The sequence below is a fragment of the Acipenser ruthenus genome, chromosome 15, assembly GCF_902713425.1.
Source record: "Acipenser ruthenus chromosome 15, fAciRut3.2 maternal haplotype, whole genome shotgun sequence".
NCBI classification, from domain to species: Eukaryota; Metazoa; Chordata; class Actinopteri; order Acipenseriformes; family Acipenseridae; genus Acipenser; species Acipenser ruthenus.
Window position 1 is genome coordinate 32,401,964 of NC_081203.1, and position 17,832 is coordinate 32,419,795.

The 17,832-nt window shown below is 39.4% G+C and overlaps 1 protein-coding gene across 2 annotated transcripts in view; it reads left to right on the forward strand.

Annotated features, from left to right (window-relative positions):
* Positions 1-15,457: 15,457 nt before the first annotated feature.
* The window catches only part of LOC117422680 (protein kinase C eta type-like), a 43,009-nt gene continuing 40,634 nt past the window's right edge, over positions 15,458-17,832 (forward strand). Inside the window, exon 1 of one of the 2 annotated variants that reach the window (XM_058987977.1) lies at positions 15,458-15,549. In XM_058987977.1, coding sequence (XP_058843960.1) covers positions 15,490-15,549 — 60 coding nt within the window. In that variant the 5' untranslated portion in view covers positions 15,458-15,489. Of the gene's footprint in view, positions 15,550-15,656; positions 17,064-17,832 lie in introns of those variants that run through there. The other variant, XM_034928084.2, reaches the window with a different exon arrangement.

Below are 17,832 nucleotides of genomic sequence, written 5' to 3' on the forward strand. Positions count from 1 at the left end.
CCTTGCTAGTGAGTGAAAGAGAGCATTTGTACTGCTTCGTTGTCCTGCTTATCCAGATGTGTAGTTAAATGGACCTAATTGAAGGCCTGGGCGGAGCATCTTCTGACGCAGTGCTCCATGTGCCTGCACAACAATCCTGTCATTCCACCGGAAATTTAAGTGGAATGGAGGAAATTGTTACAGCTATTAGCTCCCCTCAGGACATGAAATCCCTCTCCATGTTTGGAAAATCTTCCCTTTCATTGAGCTACCAAATAATGTGAACATGCTCTAGGATCCTGGCTAATAGCAGATAAGCAGCTTCCATATGTTTCCCCTCAGCATGAGAAAGACCAGGCTTTTAGCCAGGGATTTACTGTTGGACATGAAGACCTACCTTTCTTCACTAATAGGTGAAGAGAAAGGATTTCATCCGGAATGGTGTCATGCATCAGGTACAGAACAGAGTAAAACACTTTCGCACAGTACAGTACTTGTTCATTGGATATGTCAAGGCACATCTGAAGGAAGCTGTGCAGAATCTGACTTTAAGAACCTTTTTCTATGCAAAGATTCCATTAGTAAGGAAAGCAAAATAAGGTAGCCAAACATTTTGGCTAGTGTCCAGTTTACCAGTGTACATCTGTAAGTTACCTTGTATTTCTGTTGTGATTGTGCTGAAGTTATGGATGATTCACTTACAGGAAACTGGTGTGTTGGCATGAAAGGCTGCTGTCTGGCAGGGATGCGATTTAATAAGAAACTGCAGTAGTCCTACATCTCAGGTCCCAAGGGCTGCCTCCTACTCTTCAAGCTGCAGGAGGACAATGAAGATAGATGAATACATGTAAATCCCTGATAGATCACAAGAGTAGAGTTGCCTCCTGTTTGATACAAGACTGAGAGAGACAAGCTTTGGAATTATATCATCAAATAGACCAAGCTAATGCAGATAAGCGGGGTGGGGAATCTGATTAACAAAATGCTAGGGCTTTCCTAAAAACAGCATTGTGTGGAAATTCAACTGATAGTAATCCTGTATACAGTACCTCCATTACAATTGTGAACATAGGGCCATTGTTACAATCCTGCGTATTACTGAATTGAGAAATACAATTATTAGGGAAGAGATGATCATTTGGATTTTTTCCTTTACAATATTTGGAAATCATAATCAAATAAACAGCAGTTACTACATTTTGCCACTGGCAGCACTGTGTGCAATGTAATTTGCATAAAAATTTTTTAAAAAAAACATTTACGTGTAAATATTGTATTTTGAAATTATTTGCAAATACAGCACAGCGGCATTCACTCTGCTTCAGTTATGTAACTAGAGTTTAACTCCCTTGGACAGTCAGAAAGAATCAGAAACGATATTCTGCTGGAAGAACACAATGCAGTTGTTGTATTCAGACATTCTCAGCAAAGCAGAACACACCTGCTGTGGAGTAAAATATATACTAAAACAACACAGAGTTTGGCAACTAGCACAGTCACTCAGTGTACATAGAGTTTCAAAGGAAAGATAAGAAGAGAATGAAAAATGAGAACCCACTTGTTTCACAAAATTCCCTTAATAGTTTAAGTGCAATAGACACCAAGGTGCTTTTTAATCTGCCTTTGGTTCTACAGTTTAGGCACTAAGGGACTTCAATGGAAAAAAAAAACAATGTTCACCATTTGAAAGACTGAAGGTACAACACTAAACCAGCCTTCTGCTTCTGCATTTCGTCTTGGTCCATCAGCAATATTACACACTCCAGCCCCCACCGTAGTGCTCCTAGCCACTATAGTAGCTGTTTTTAAAACGTTACAGCAGGTAATCATTGCGGGGAATGTAGGGTCTGTAATTATCCCATTAGGTAGTTTATCTGCAAGACCCTTATGGTTATCCTTATCCTTTTAAAGGTTTAGCTGTGATAGTGACATTTTAATTCATTCAATTCAGAAGTCCATTCACGTTACACATTGGTGTTTGCTTTTTGTGCTGTGGCTGGTCTTGGCTTGTAGATGTAATCTGAGGTGAAGTTCTTTTTTCACCTTTAAACAGATCCGTGGACAGATTGTTTTTTGTCTGAGGTTGCGTTATTTTACTGTCAATATATGAAGTTAATCTTCTGCTCGTGACTGTATTTTTCTTTCAGAACCTCACACATCAGTGCAGTGGTTATTAACAGTGAATAGTGCAAGAGTTGTGTTGCCTCAGGCCAGATAAATAAATAGATTAATAAATAAATAAACAAACAGTAAATAGCTAATGTTTGATGAATAAATAATACAAAAAACCCCAGCTGGCAGCTGATTTAATTTGACAGGATGTAAGAACTGAAAGGGTTATACCTGTGACCTCAACGGCTTCCCGAATGGCAAATCAGTTGTTTTAATAACTGGGATCTGGATCTTTTCAGTGGGACAGCTGTGGAATTGAGTTTGCTCCAGCTGAATGCTCTCCCGATCACGTGCAGGCCGGGGCCTGAGGCCACAGACCACCTGTGTGGCACCTGCACAGCAAACCCAGGCTTAATAACAATAAGCGGCTCCGCCCCCACTCTCCTTTCAAAACTCCCATTCATGCCATTCATGCTGCCCCAACAATGGCCTGTTTTCAGGGAAAGAGACAATCGCTGCTAATGCTTGTTATCCTGGCCTCACCATACTTTACCTGTGCAGGTTCACTGCGGGACAAAAGCAATGATCCTAGGGGGTTTCAGTATGGATTGCATTATATCAACTCTGCCTTAAAGTGGTTTGCAGGGATTTTGAAGCTACACTACCTACTGCCGTGCAAGGCGAAAGTACATTACAGGCATCAAGTGGCTTAACAAAATATGGTGTTGTCCGCTATACTGGTGCAACTCTGAACTCTCTTAATAAACCAGTATTTATCTACCATTGCATATTCAGCCAGGGTATCTCAGCTTTGCTGCTTTGTAAATGAATAACATCAATCATTTCCATTGCTTCTAGGCTTACTGTGCATTACATCCAAATGCATTTTAACTAAGCTCTAAACCACTAACCAGTAACCATACTGCCTTCACACCACAGCTCTTTAATATTAATCTGGGAACTAGCAAAAGATGAGCATTCGTTGATCTTAGGCTGTGGCCATGGACATACAGTAAGGAGTGAGATACTCACTCAGATAAGCAGGTCCAAAGCCAAGAATTGCCTTGTAAGCGAGACGCAAAACTGAATCTGTAAATCTATGCAAAACTTAACAGGTAGCCAATGCAAGGACCTAAGAACTGGAGTGATATGATGACTAATTGTAGTCGGTATTGTAGCTGCAGTCTTTTGTATCAGTCGCAATCTACTTGGTGAGGCCTCTGAATACCACGAGTTGCAATAATCAGCATGTGAGGCAGCATGAATCAGTGTTGCAACATCAACTTCACCAGCAACGTGTGCCAGCAAGAAACACTGCAACTCTCTTCTAAAATAATAATGGAAATACAATATTCAGCCACTGGGTGGCATTCTGAAAAAGTTGAATCAATGGTGACCAAAGCAATAACCCCTTGATATTATTTGGTTTTCCCCACTATAATAATCTACTGTATTGTACTGTAGTCACCTGAGAACTGTCTCACATACCATATGGCTGTGCCTTCTGGAGTATACCATGTCTAATTATTTTTAAATGATTTATGCTTTAAATCAAGAGACATTCCTTATGGGACTACATTGTTTCGTAACAAAAAAAAAAGTCCTACTATAACAACAACCGAATGGACACAGTATATCTACTCATAAAAGCACATATTAGCACTGGGGTTCATAAATCTGAGAAGTGAAACCCGAGTGTGAGTCGAACAGTGTCTGGAGGAGCTGAGCAGACAGTAAAACCTGGCTCTGTAACCCATGCTGTTCAATTAAACCGTGTCGGGATTAATCACAGATTCTGTGTCACGCCACATTGATTTCACAGCCTATTGGGAACCAGCCTTCACTGTCAACATGAAACGTATTACCACAGTAAAGTCTCTGTTAAGGTAGACTCCCTGAATACTGAAACACTTTAATAATAGTGGTACATACAGTATTACGAGTATATGTTTTATGAAATCCTTGGTCTTATATTTTTAAACGGGTTACAGCAGGCAACGCTTTCAGAGGGACAGTCCATCGGCTATGGGGGGTAATATCCCTTGTGTTTAGTGCCGAGGTTCCCAACCTGCAATCTGCACTGCTTGTGGTCCGTGAGAACATTCCAGGTAGACCCTGACCCATTCCCAAAGTTTCTGCATCTTCCCGTTTCCACACACCCAAACCGCTCCTAACATCCTAGTCGCTATTTATCTATTCATTCTGGTGGATAACACTCGGGTTAATCCATCACTGCTAAAATGTGACCACAAGCTGCCCTTTGCAATTACAATGCATTTTTAAAGATATTTATTATTATTATTTTATGAGCGTAATATTCCTAAAAAAAAAAAACACATGTGTTTCTGGTCCCATGCTGGTAGAGGTCTGTGAGAAAAATCCCCGAAAGGTGAGCCCCACTGGGTTAGCATCCCATAATTCAGAAGGAGCAAACTGCATGAAAGTGTGGCTGAACTGGAAGAGCAGAGCAAAGTACTCCTCCGTGGAGGCTGTGAGTGCTCCTAGTACAAACAGGTGAACTAACTGTTACAGTCCTTCATGCCTCTAAAGCACCTCAGCTGTAAAACTGATTCAAAGAGTTATTATCATGGAGTCATCAGCCTCCACCCTGCTGATCAATGCGCTCCGTTTACAAGAATTCCAGTTCAGTAACACTCTTTTTTTTGTAGTCAGCTCATGACACACAGATGAAAATGTAAATACGAAATAATTCTTAAACGTCACTTATCTTGTTTCACAATAGAAGCAACTGAAGTTCACGTTGAACAAAACTAAAAACCTTTGGCAGAAGATGTCGTAGTGTTCCTTTAATTAAAGATGACACCCGAGAAATCAACATGAACGTTCTGACCCCGTTATGAAGAAGTGTTCTTGCTGGTATTTTGCTGACTAAACCACTAAGTTATGCGTTTTGGTTCTCCCTTTTAATCAACATATGCACATGAACACTGATACAATGAAAGAAAGGGTCAACTGCACACATTCATTCATATTACAAACCGACTACACCCAAATGCAGCTTGGGAGAATGGTCCTTTAAATTAATAGTATGACAAAACATGTATGCCATTTGTTCTCTTTTATTCAGAAAAGACCTTTCTATGGGAAAAAAACAAAACAAAAATTAGAATGTTTGTTCTTTATTTATAAAAATAAAGCAAAGTTATAGACAATGTACAAAAGGGAGGGCATTATCACTTGACTACTACAGTAAGTGTGTGATTAAGTTAAATGTCTTGTGTAAAAAAAAAAAAAAAAAATTATTTGTTGTTCCTCACAGTATTCTGTGATCTCTTTTAACTGCAGGCACCCCAAATATTTTTGGTCTGCTGGACAAAAGCTTACTTAATATCATAAGGAGGCTGTGTGGCCTTGTGGTTAAAGAAAAGGGCTTGTAACCAGGGTCACCGGTTCAAATCCCACCTCAGCCACTGACTCATTGTGTGACCCTGAGCAAGTCACTTAACCTCCTTGTGCTCTGTCTTTCGGGTGAGACGCAGTTGTAAGTTATTCTGCAGCTGATGCATAGTTCACACACCCTAGTCTCTGTAAGTCGCCTTGGATAAAGGCGTCTGCTAAATAAACAAATAATAATAATAATGTTTTGTGATTAATTCATCCGAGGTAGTCAAAGGTATTTAAGGTGTAGAACAAAAGGGATTCGCGCTTGGTTCAGAAGCCACCAGTTCAGAGACAGCCATGTGGGGGCTCAAGTAAATTTATCCTTTTACTGAACGTTCAAAAGATTCCTTCATACTGGAGCGACGCCTCTCTGGCTGTGGGAGTTCTTACATCTGGTTCATATTAGTTCTGATGGAAAGCCTACTTGCAAAAACGAGACGTACCCAGTCTCTGTGAAGGAAAATGTCACGTTATTATTGCTCAGGCCCAGGTCCTTCTTGCCCTCTCTCTTTTTTCTCTGAGTTGAGCTAACCACTGTAAATTTTCTCAAGAATTTTTATGGGCTGCCATTTGAAAATGTGGAGCTATATAGATTAAACAAGCACTGTTTCACGGTTTTCCATTTTACTTTTAAAATATGAAACCATCAGAGAAACGGGCCTCAAACGCACGGTTCGGAATATTTTATTAGCCCCTTCAAGTGCGATTATGTTTGAACTTTCTCTGCTTAGTTCGTTAAATGGTTATTATTGCGGTGTTTTTATTCAGACTAGCTAGGCTTGACCGGGACAATGCAAACTCTCTCAAGCCTCTCAAGGGTGCTTAAATTAAAGTTTTGGATTTCATTCCCAATGTGAGCTGTTGTATGAAATGTAGACCTGTGAAAATTGATAGTTAGCACCAAATCAACTTTTATGATAGTAAATTATATGCCTTGGTTTTATTCACATTTTAATATGCTGGTTGTAAAATCCTTGGGGACAAAAAAAAAAGAAGACTCATAACCATTGCACACTGCTTTTCATTTAAAACGTTTACAGATTAGATTCAGCGTCTTAAAGACACATAAATGAACAGATCAGCAGGTAAGAAGGTAAAGGTCAGGCTGGTACAAAGTCACTGCTTTTTACTATAGAAAGGACCTACATCATTATACAGTGTCATGTACAATTTTAATGCAGGAGATGCTTGGGCACCATTCTGTTGTTGGCGGATCTGCATTCCCCACTATGTCTGGAGTAGCACAAGACTTTAAATGTCCATAAGAGAAAGTCATCTAAACGTTTTAGACCATAGTGACCTATGTGGCAATTCAATGGGATGTCTAAACTATGTTGCTTTGAGAAGGCAGCTCAGACACCCCTGCATGCTCAGTATTTAATGTGTACCTTTCTGAAAACAAAATTGGATTTTTCAATGTCAATAAGTTTGCTGATATGAACATTGGTATATATGTATAAGAACTGGATACCGTTGATTACAAACTGCACAGATCCTTAGCACAAATCTATCTCTAAGACTTTTTTTTGCATACAGTTTGTTAGCAGATGTAGAGATTACTTTAGACAACAAAAGCCATTTTATTCTAGTGTGCCCTCTTAATTGCTGCACAAAAATAACATTCTTGAATGGGCAAATTCATAGGGCCTTTAAAACTGTCAAAGCTTTCCAGAATGATTCCTCTGTCCTGAGCGGACACATTCTTAACCAAGAGAAATTAGGGTTTAGTCATCCCGACCCTCCTAATTTGGTTCGAGGTTCAACAAGTGAAAGGTTAGTATATAAATCCAGAGAACAACGTTGTCCCAACCCACACGTTTCTGGAACAGCTATTGAGCAGGCCGAGAGGAATTGCCTGGAGCCTGTAGGGGACCCCACATCTGTTTTCCCAATACTCATGTCGTGCCCAGCGAGTTCATAATGCTTTATATATAGTGTTGTCAGAGTTTTATATCCCTTAAGTCACACATTATTGGGGTTCCCGTCCCTGGCGTGAGTTTTAAGCCAGGTGAGTTACAGTTAACAGCGGGGGCATGGTTGGCAAGTAATTTGGTTATTAACTGCAGTGGGAGTTTATGACCGGGGTCAGGACTTAGCGGTACAAAGTAACTAAATCAAGCTCTGCCCGCGGTCCTGGCAAGGTCAAGAACAGCGTTCCAGCCAGAGAAAAAGCCTTCACTAAGGTAGAGGGGGTTCCCAACCTCATAAAAACCACACAACCCAAATGTGCTAATTTAACAACAGAACAGTCTGGAGGCGTACCTGTCTGCAGGCTGGATCAATGAAGCGCTTTCAGAAGCTATACAAGAAGCTAAAAGGGCAGTAAAATGGATTTCTGTTCTCCAAGACAGTCTAGCAAGTTGAAGAACAACTCACTTGATAGCTTGAGGTAACAGGGATAGCTTCAATGTATGCACAAACTAGGATGTCAAGTTCACTGCCATGCTTTAGTTCACAATGTTCTGCTGATCCTTAAAGGTATGTCTTGATTGTATTAAACACTTCAACTACAAAATCAGGCCCGATGCTGACCAAAGAAAGCATGGTTCTGTGGTTGTATCTTATTAATGTTCTGTTGATACAGGCTGCTGTCAGGTGTCTTCTTAGCCGACACATCTGTTTTCACTGATCCTGTACATATCTTTACTGACTAGTTTCCTCTATGTCCAGTGTGTTGCATAGGCAAAGGGTCCTGTTGATGATATCTTTGGCTGTGGGTATATAACAGGACACTAACATACAGTAGGTACTGTATTTTTTATTGAATGTCCACATCAGTCTCAAAAAAGGTTCATGACAAAAAATAAATACAAAAATCTTGTATTATCCCTAAAGAATTGCTTGCCTGTGTGTATGTGTTTGCATAATGTCTATTTAAAACTAGTCATGCTTGATGTTTTGTGTTTTCCCAAACATATGGAACATATTCTTTCCCATTTAATCTACAAGCTTCTTTTGAAAGCAAATAGGAGGAACCTGGCATGATTAAGCAACTCAAAATAAATTCTCCTTTTCAGCGGTAATTCCTGGAACTGCGTTTTTGCAGGTTTTGCAGTAATGTCCTCCCACCTGCCAGAGTGTAGTGGTAATGGATTCAGCAGGAAGCAGTGTGTGACTGTCAAACATGAAACACTGGAGCTTTTCATTCTCGTGCGCAGTTAAACAAACTCCTGACCAGGGATGCTTTCTACACACAAGGAGCATTGAACTGTTTTACTGTTAAGAAATAAAAGTTAAGCTGCACCTCTTTTCAGAGACTGGCTTCCAGTCAGCCTGTGACTATGTGTGGACAAAGTAAGCTGTTCTATTGAAACAAGATGAGTAAACTGCTTGTCATGGGTATTGTTCTGTGCAATGTGGAAAATCATGTTGGGCTCATTTTATTACGATTCATGAATGACACTACAAATTGTCACGTTGAAGATTTTGAAGTTTTACTGGGGGGGGGGGGGGCAATACCCCATTAACCTCTGTCACCAGTATTAACATGTTCTTTGGATGATGTTAAACAGCCATATTTAGTAATCCACAGTCAGCCCACTCTGAGAATCCAGTGTGTTTGGGTACCGGTATGTCCCCGGTCACCCACTTCACCCACTTGACTCCCCTGCATAAGCTTCCTGGAACGAGGCACTGCACAGGAAGAATTTTAGACTCACTTTCTTTGTGATCCTAGACAGTTCAGTATGCCGTCAAACATCAAATAAAGCCCGATAATCAATATCATAACAATGATCAAGGCCCATCTCACAATCAGCTTCAGATTTCGAAACAATTTCAGGCTGATGCTTTCAACGTGGGATTAATACAACAACTGCCTTCAAAATACCTAAAAACTATATAGTGCTCTATACCTTTAAGGCAATTGTGTGTGCTGGCACTGCGAAGGGCAAGATGAGGTCATCAGAACAAAAAATATGCACAAAGTTTTCACTCAGGTAACCCGGCTGAAGACAGGTCTGTCTGAAATAGGAAAACGAGAGAACGGCAAAGCACAGCACCAAAACCTTTTCAGGTGAGGTCAAATAGTTTAGAATTGAAACAGAATGCATGTACAGCACTATGAAGGTTAAACTATGATACTGGATCTTTAAAAAGGTTCATCACTGCTTGACTGGAACCTTTTTGTTTGCATTGTGACTTTCTCCACACAGTAAATTGACTTTTTAACTGTCACCTGTCAAAACCAGCTGTAAAATCCATGAACACACAATGTCTATCCCAGCATTGGAAAAATGCCAGCCTATTGTTAGTCAACTCTTGCTTAATGTAAATACCCTGCATAATTACAAAGAAAATAAAACAACAACTGATACAACAGCAACCAATGGCATGAGTGCACTTAAAATACCGTGTCAGCAATAATAAACGCATACTAATACTATGTCATCAAAAATAATACATACATACAGTTCATTCACAAGCTTTACTATGATAAAGGATGATTTCCAACAGCTATGCCATGTTTATTTAATTTGAAATTAGAAACTTTAACATAGGTTACAAAGTTCTAACCCTACCGTCCTCTTGGGTCAGTCTGCTACCTGCTTGATACTTGCACTAATCATTCTACAGCAATCTTCCCTGAAATCTGTAAACTGCTCAAGTAACTCGAACCCCAGTGTACAAACAAGAAAGCCATTGAAATATTTCTGCGTTTCCTAGGTACCTCATTTCTTTGAAAGTTCAGTTTCTCTAATTGATTTGAAAATTGAAAGCTGACACATGGAGTAACAGTCATGTGAATTAAAACCAATTTGGATTTCAACTGTATTTATAAAGTAATAAAAGTCAGGGGATTTCAATCAGTCAGTGGAAACTTTTAACATGAAACTCCCATCTTTGCATCTCTTGCAAAGGAAAGCAAGCCTGCCCCAGCTCTCTCACGCAGTGTGCAGGGTGCTGGGAGACAGTGAGTTTGAAGGGTGCCTCTTGGGCAGGAGTCAAAGCTATTACTGCCCAGTACTCTCGGAGCCCCCCTCACCATTAAGTGTTAGTTCAGCTGGTTTGGGGAGGATGTCTAATTCCAGCCACTGTGACCCCTTGTGCGGCAGCTGCCAAATCCCAATAGCTGCCAGTCGCTAGCTGGAGAGAAACCAGATCCCAGAGGTGAACAACAAGTGCAATCAGGCACATTCACTTACTGTGGCATCGACACTGGCACTAATTCCATTCCCAAAAATAGAGCCTGAGGTCACCAGCAGGTATATTCTGCCCCCTGCAGGACTAACAATAAATAACAGGTTTGGGGTTGGCTTGAATCTGCAGCTCCTCGTTTTCATTATTTTGGAACTGCCTATTTGTCCTAACGCACACGACTGTAAGAGCATTAGGGAGGGATTCAGGGATTCCAGGCAGGTTTAATGAAATAAAACTGGTTCAAACAAAACTGAGTGGATTCAAGCGCATTCTTCTAGGGTAATGTAATGTTTCCACAACAACAACGTGTAGACTTTTCCTTTTGTTAAATACAACTTTAACTTGAAAAATGATTAAGGTATGTGTTACTGTAAGGATTAACCCAGTTAATGCTGTGGCAGTTTTGATATACTTTGCATATATCTGAAACTATTTATTTTCACATTACCAGTTAAGAACGCAGCTATGAAATGGGACAGACAGGTCACAGTAACAGGCATATTTCTAACACTAGGGTTACCACTAGGGATGAGCAACTATAATTGCTGCCACCTCTGTAACTGTACCACTGTTAGTAAATGTAAAATGTTTCAAGAAAATCAGTTTCAAAGGGAGAAAGCCATTTTTAAGCCACCTCATTTTAGAACTTTTAAAAGTGGTTGATTTGTATTTATTTAGCAAGCATAGCAAATATTTATCTAAGCAGAAACACCAACAGAAACAGTTAAAGTGCTTAGCTGTGCTCGAATAAAAACAACATTAATCAAATTGAATCTCTTCAGCTACAGCCAGACTAAGAGAAAGTTTCAAATATATTTCTATTACTCACGTCTGTTTCATGTTCTTCCCGATAACCTCAGGATTCAGAATAAGACGTTTTTATGAGGAGGTTGAAATGCACTCCCGTTTTCAGAAGGTACAAGCACAATCCAACGATGTGTAATGTGGATGTTAAAAGCTTTGGGGCCAAGTCTTCAAAATTAAACACATTTATTTAAACCAGCTGGCAAAGAGAGACCGAGTGCTCAAGTGGAGCAGGTCAGGGGTCAGGGTTAACACCAATCGCAAAGCGGCTTTGAAGCTGACATTTTACAGATTATGTGTGCCTCTGCACACAGTGGGCACAGTGTATACACAGGACTCAGAGGCAACCATTTGAACTGAGGGTTTTTATGAGTCCACAGAGCAGCGAGAGCCCCTCTTTGAACCAGAGTACATGAAGAAGGAAAACTTGTTTTTATGTTGTGGAACCACTTAACAGAAATGACTTTAACATCTAGGGCTGCTACTTCTTGCTAGATGTCTTCCCCCGCCCCCGCCCCACCAGCAGCACCCCCACTTTTCACTAATAAATAACACTGCTACATTACACATTTTTTTATGTAGATTTAGAAAAAAATTAATTATATATATATATATATATATATTATATATATATATATATTAATATATTATATATATATATATATATATATATATATATATATATATATATATATATATATATATATATATATATATATATATATATATATATATATATATATACACACACATGTTATAATAAGGTTTACTTAGGCTAGCTATAAAAATAGATAAATAAAACTTAAAAAAAGATAACTGAGAAATCCATTCCAGACAAAACAATGATACTACATTCATACATTCACATGCTCATGACTACTGTATAATACTGTACAATGCAATTAAATCATGGATAAATTCGGTTCTTGTGAAATAGCCCCCTCTGGTGGTGAGAGACTTTTACTGCAGTCATTTTTAAATGACTTCTAAATATTCAGAGCTCAACAGTTGGACAGTGCAGGGATTATTGATATAGTATTACTATGGAACCACCATATGAACTTTTTTTTTCACGCTGTGTCTTGAGTTATACGTTAATAAAAATGAAAGCGAACAATGACCTACAGGGGTATTGTGGAATTCAATGTTGTAAAGCAACGTCCACTTTCCAACGAGCTCACTGTGGTGACAGCAATTTAAAATCGAAATAAATTGACATTTGCATTCTCCCTTGCCTGGCACATCGTAATGTACCGTTCGCAGCTTCTTAATGTAGCCTGGCCTCTTTGTTTTTGTACCCAAACAGTAATCACCCCTGCTCGGCTATTGCTGCCACCAGGAGTTGTTTAACCTTCACAGTAATTCATTCAGAGTGACCTCAGTTCACCCTACAGCTGCTTACTTCATTAAAACAGACCATCAAACAAAACAGGGGGGGGGGCAATAAGTACTTTCATCTTGTCCAAAGGGCAGAGAAATCGCTCCTGGTAGCCTGGTAGAGGCTGGGGTTCTCTCGAGGCACCATGGGTGGTTAAGATGGATGTGAAACAGATGTATGGCAAGCAGGCCTGGCCTCTACTTTACTGCCAAATTAACTGTAGCAGTGGAAGGCAATTAAAAACCAATCATTATACACTGCGCCACAAATAGTTTCAAAGTGTGGTAACATGGGGACGCTTACCTCACACAAAGAATGCAGACTGCCTTTCGATTCACGAGCTAGCAGCATACTGTACTGCGCTGTGAGGTAATACCAAGGCCAAGGGAGCAATATTTTACAGTCTCTGTTTTTTTTTCTCTCATGCAATCCCTCTTGCCTGCTCCTGTTTGTTGGTCCTGGGCCCACTACAGAAACCTCCTGCCGAGAGAGACCAGGGCTAAAAACACATCAAATACAGGTCAGCTCCATTAGCTAACAGTTTTAGTAGCCATCACATTTAAAAGAGACACAACCCATCTGCCTTTTTCTCCTTTCAGTAAGGCTGAAAATGTGTTATTCGGTTACTGTGCTGTTTAAAGTTTCTGTTACATACATGCCCATAAAACCACAATACTTTTAGAAAAGATTATCTAAACAATATTATTTTTGGTACGAGATCTTGTTGAGAACATCATATAAAGGGGCAATAGTAATATCAAAGTGTCTGACCTGCCATTGCTGTACTTAGGGATTCGATATAAAATACAGAACAAGTTGTTTCCATGTTCTATGGTGATATTCAATCCAGAGGCACAGTATAAATGCTCTTTTCAACAGATCTCAATCACTAAAGGAAGGGGGCTTTGAATAAACCAACATCTCTAAGGGTGTGTGTGTGCCTCGTAAGTGTATTTTAGGTCTTTAAAAGTAAGTACAATGACAGGCTTGATCCGAATTTAGTATTTAAACGCTGGCAGTATTTAGCTCTGCTACAGGTTAGATCAATTTAATAGGTGATACACATAGCACCACTAAACAGGAATCATAACATGTTAAGATAATGATCTGTGCCATGGTTTTGACTGAATCATGTGTTTGTTTGTTTTTGTTTGTTTCTGATAACTAACATACATACATGCTGAATCGGACTCCATAGATCCTGTGGAAACTCATTTTTATGTTTGAGCTCTGGTTCACTGCAGCAAGCCTTTCTGCCAATGCCTCATTTCGGGGCTGTGTTGTATGAAACATTAGATCCTGGCTGCTTTGCATAGAAACACGAAGGGTCTTGGACCAGGCTTGCTTGCAGACAGGTGGTCTTTATAAAGAGTTGGACCCAGTAAAACACTGCGCCCAGTAAAACCAGGAATGTTTCTGCTTCACTCCTGGTATTAAACCCTAATGAAAGCAGAGGAAATGAAGCTGAAAAAAAAAAATTAACCAAACATAACAGCGAACAAATGCTCTTTATGGGAGAAACTCAAAAGTGTTTTTCTTTTTTTTATTTTTTTTTTTTACTCCACAGCATTTTGGAGTGGGGTGTTTTTTTTTAAGAGCGAGAGGTCTGGTTTCTGTTGGATGAGTGTTAAAGAACACCATGCCTTTCTTTTATTATATTTATTTATATGAAAGATTATTTTTTTAAAAAATTGAACCTCTTTAGATTATTTTTAGTGCCAATTTCAGCCCAGCAGACTCCAGTGATTTCCATTACATGAGTTTTTTTCCAGTAATCTTTCACTCCTCTCAAGTCACAAACTCGATAATCCTTTCTCCTACTCCATGAATCAAATTCTTGCCGCGCCACTGTGTTTTTGGACTATTAATGGAATATAGAGGAAAACTTTAACTTTTTTTTTAACATGCATTCTCCTGTACTCTAGTGACCAAATATAATCATTGTTTGATATGTAGAAGCAATAAAGCACAACTGCCACAGCTTATAGTTGACATACCCCCTTGGCACAAGTAGGGAGGGGCGGGTGTGCGTGTGGCGCAGGTGACTGAGCTGCGGTAAAACTGGTCACGCAATCAAATTGCAGATTGGTGCAGATTACCTGAGTTGTTGTCATATTTGGGTTACTACTGTAATAGTTTATCATAATAATATAATATTTTAACAGTTCTTGGAGATGTCATTTATAAACCTCCGATATGGAAGTATAGTGGCAAGCAGGTTTAAAACGGAAAGGAAGTTCAAATTAATCTAAAACAACACTTGGGGCATGTAAACAAACCGGCCAGTAAGGTCTGCTTTCTGAAGACGAATAGAGAGGAGGTTAAAATATTGAAGGAATAGCGGCTGCGTTTACAAAAAAAATAGTTTACTACATTTCATTAGTTCAAATGCTAGAAACAGCATGGCCGTGTCCGCTGATAGATAGATAGATAGATAGATAGATAGATAGATATACTAATGTCGTGCATCTGCGCTAGGGTAGTTTTTAAAATGTTGTATTTTCTTACCTCCTCCCTGCCTTCTGTTTATCGTCCTCTTTCTCTCGCCCATTTCGCACTACCTTCCCAGGCTCCGGAAACATAAAGATTATCTGAACATTTGCCAGAAGGTGGAGCTATTTCCCAAGTTATGTGTGTCCTGTTCCCGTAACAACAGCACACCTGTATACAAAGCCATGTGGACAAACACAAGGTGCGCAGTAATTCAAGGACAAGGCGCCCTCGTTGGCATGATGGTAATAATATATATAATAATAATATATCTTTAAACGGTGCTTAGACGAATGGTGGGGGCTGGAGTAGCTAGACATTTTGGAGAAACTAAAACCCCAACAACCTGCTAATTTGTACTTTATTACTAAACCAGAAATTGTACAAACAAATGCTAGATTTACAAACACATTAAATCATACTATACCAATTTAGCAAGAATCCAGACAAAGTGGAGTGTACGTATTTGCAGTTGTGATATTTTAGCTGTCAATATGCTACATTTTATATCCACTACAATTACAGTCTAAGGTGCGAGTATGTATATGATTGTGTTGCCATTTACAAGCTGTACGGGCGCATTTATACATAAAGCTAATTTGCAGAATAATTTCAACCTCCGAAAACCAGCTGCTGCCAAACTCGGAGAACGTGGTGCATTCTGGTAGTTGTAGTCCCAACACACGGTCAGACTTTGACATTCAAGCGGCAGAAACATAGAAAAAACGACATATGTTCCCAGACGTCAGCTTTTCTTTATTTGCTTCACTCTTTAAATAAAGGAAGTGGTGAAGAAATTTGCTAGATTGAAACTTTGCAGAACTCAACCTACAAGTGCATACTGTACAGAAACTAGTGTTTACACTTCTCGAGTGTGTTGTTGCTAATGTTATTGTTTGTTTTTTGTAAATCCCATAATTTCCTCGTGCGGAGCTTTTCGCAAAGGCTTTCCTGGTTGTGTTGCTTGCGAGAAAAGCGATTTCATGTGATCAGTTTCAGCTAACACCACCAAGGGGCAGAACACAGCGTGATGACTGCACACTAGTCAGTCAGGTTTGACTGAAGCCAGATGAAAGGTTAAGTGAATCGAGCAGCATAAACGTTCTTGGGAAGAACGAGGACAATCCGGCGAGAGCGCTACACCTGTTGCCTAGTATTTTTCTTTTCATTATTTGAAATGGTCTGCGTTCAGAGAAAGAAACAGTGCTCAAAATAGGAAATCTGCGACAACATCTTCTTTTGGTTAAGTAACTTTTCTTTGATGAGACTACATTTTTTCTATTCAGAAGTTTCTTGAAACCTATTGTATAAATGGCCAAGGACTCGGGTGACTTTTCTCCGTCTGAATTCGGGAATATGATGATCTGATAAGACATACCAGCAGGGCTTATAAACGGATATTGGCAACATGAAGTTTAATGGTTATTTAAAACTGAGGATCGGGGAAGCAGTAGATCTGAAACCCACCAAATTTTCCCTGAGGCACTCAGTACTTTTCAGTAAAACATCATTTTTGCTGGATCCCTATATAATAATCAATGTGGACGAGGGGAGAGTAGGGCAGACTCACACCAAACAGCGGACCAACAGTCCTACATACAACGAGGAATTCTGTGTCAATATTAACAATGCACGCAAGATCGAGCTGGCAGTGTTCCATGACACCCCGATTGGATATGATGACTTTGTAGCCAATTGTTTAATTATGTTTGAAGACCTGATCAACACCGTCAACACTGAAGAGACCTTTGAAGGCTGGGTAAGTGATATTTACAACAGGCTATGAGGTTTGTATGTTATTATTTTAATTGCAATAGTCATACAGGGAAAATGTAAACATTGGGCGGGCAATTGCAAATATGAAATGCGGTGAATTTGAGCAATAGTTCTATAGTTAAATTGCACTGTATGTATATAAATATAGATTCATATGTTCAGTTATTTTATTATTACAGTGATGATTAGATTCTGATTGACGTGCCTGTCTTAGATAGCTTGCTGTACATTCCTATAACATTCCCAACAGGGTGATTTTAATGTCAGTATGCACATCCATAACATAGAATACAAGATGAAAACTTTGTGTAAAAAAATAAACAAAAATACATTCCGTGTAGAACAAGGAGGCAGCAATAATGCAGGACACACAGCAGTTGAAGCATCCCATTGAGGACGTTTAATAGGGTTTCAGAAGAACACAGAGAGAATGGTAGTCCACGTTTGTGTTGCTGTTTAGTCTGATGATTAGTTCCATTTTTAGTTTTTAGTAAAACACATTTATTGAAGGGTACAGTCAGAAATGGGTTCGGGTTTATTCAATGTGTGTGTTTGATGTGTCTGTCTCTTGAAGAGCCCTCGGGTCATTAAAAATCCACTTTAAGATGAAAAAGTTATTCTGGGACATAATACACCTGCTGGGGGAGCAGCAGTTCAAAGTGGATACTGACTGATTTATGACTACTCTGTAATATACATTGAAGCTTAGCAGACATAAACCTAGGCAACAACAACATTAGCATCACTACTGA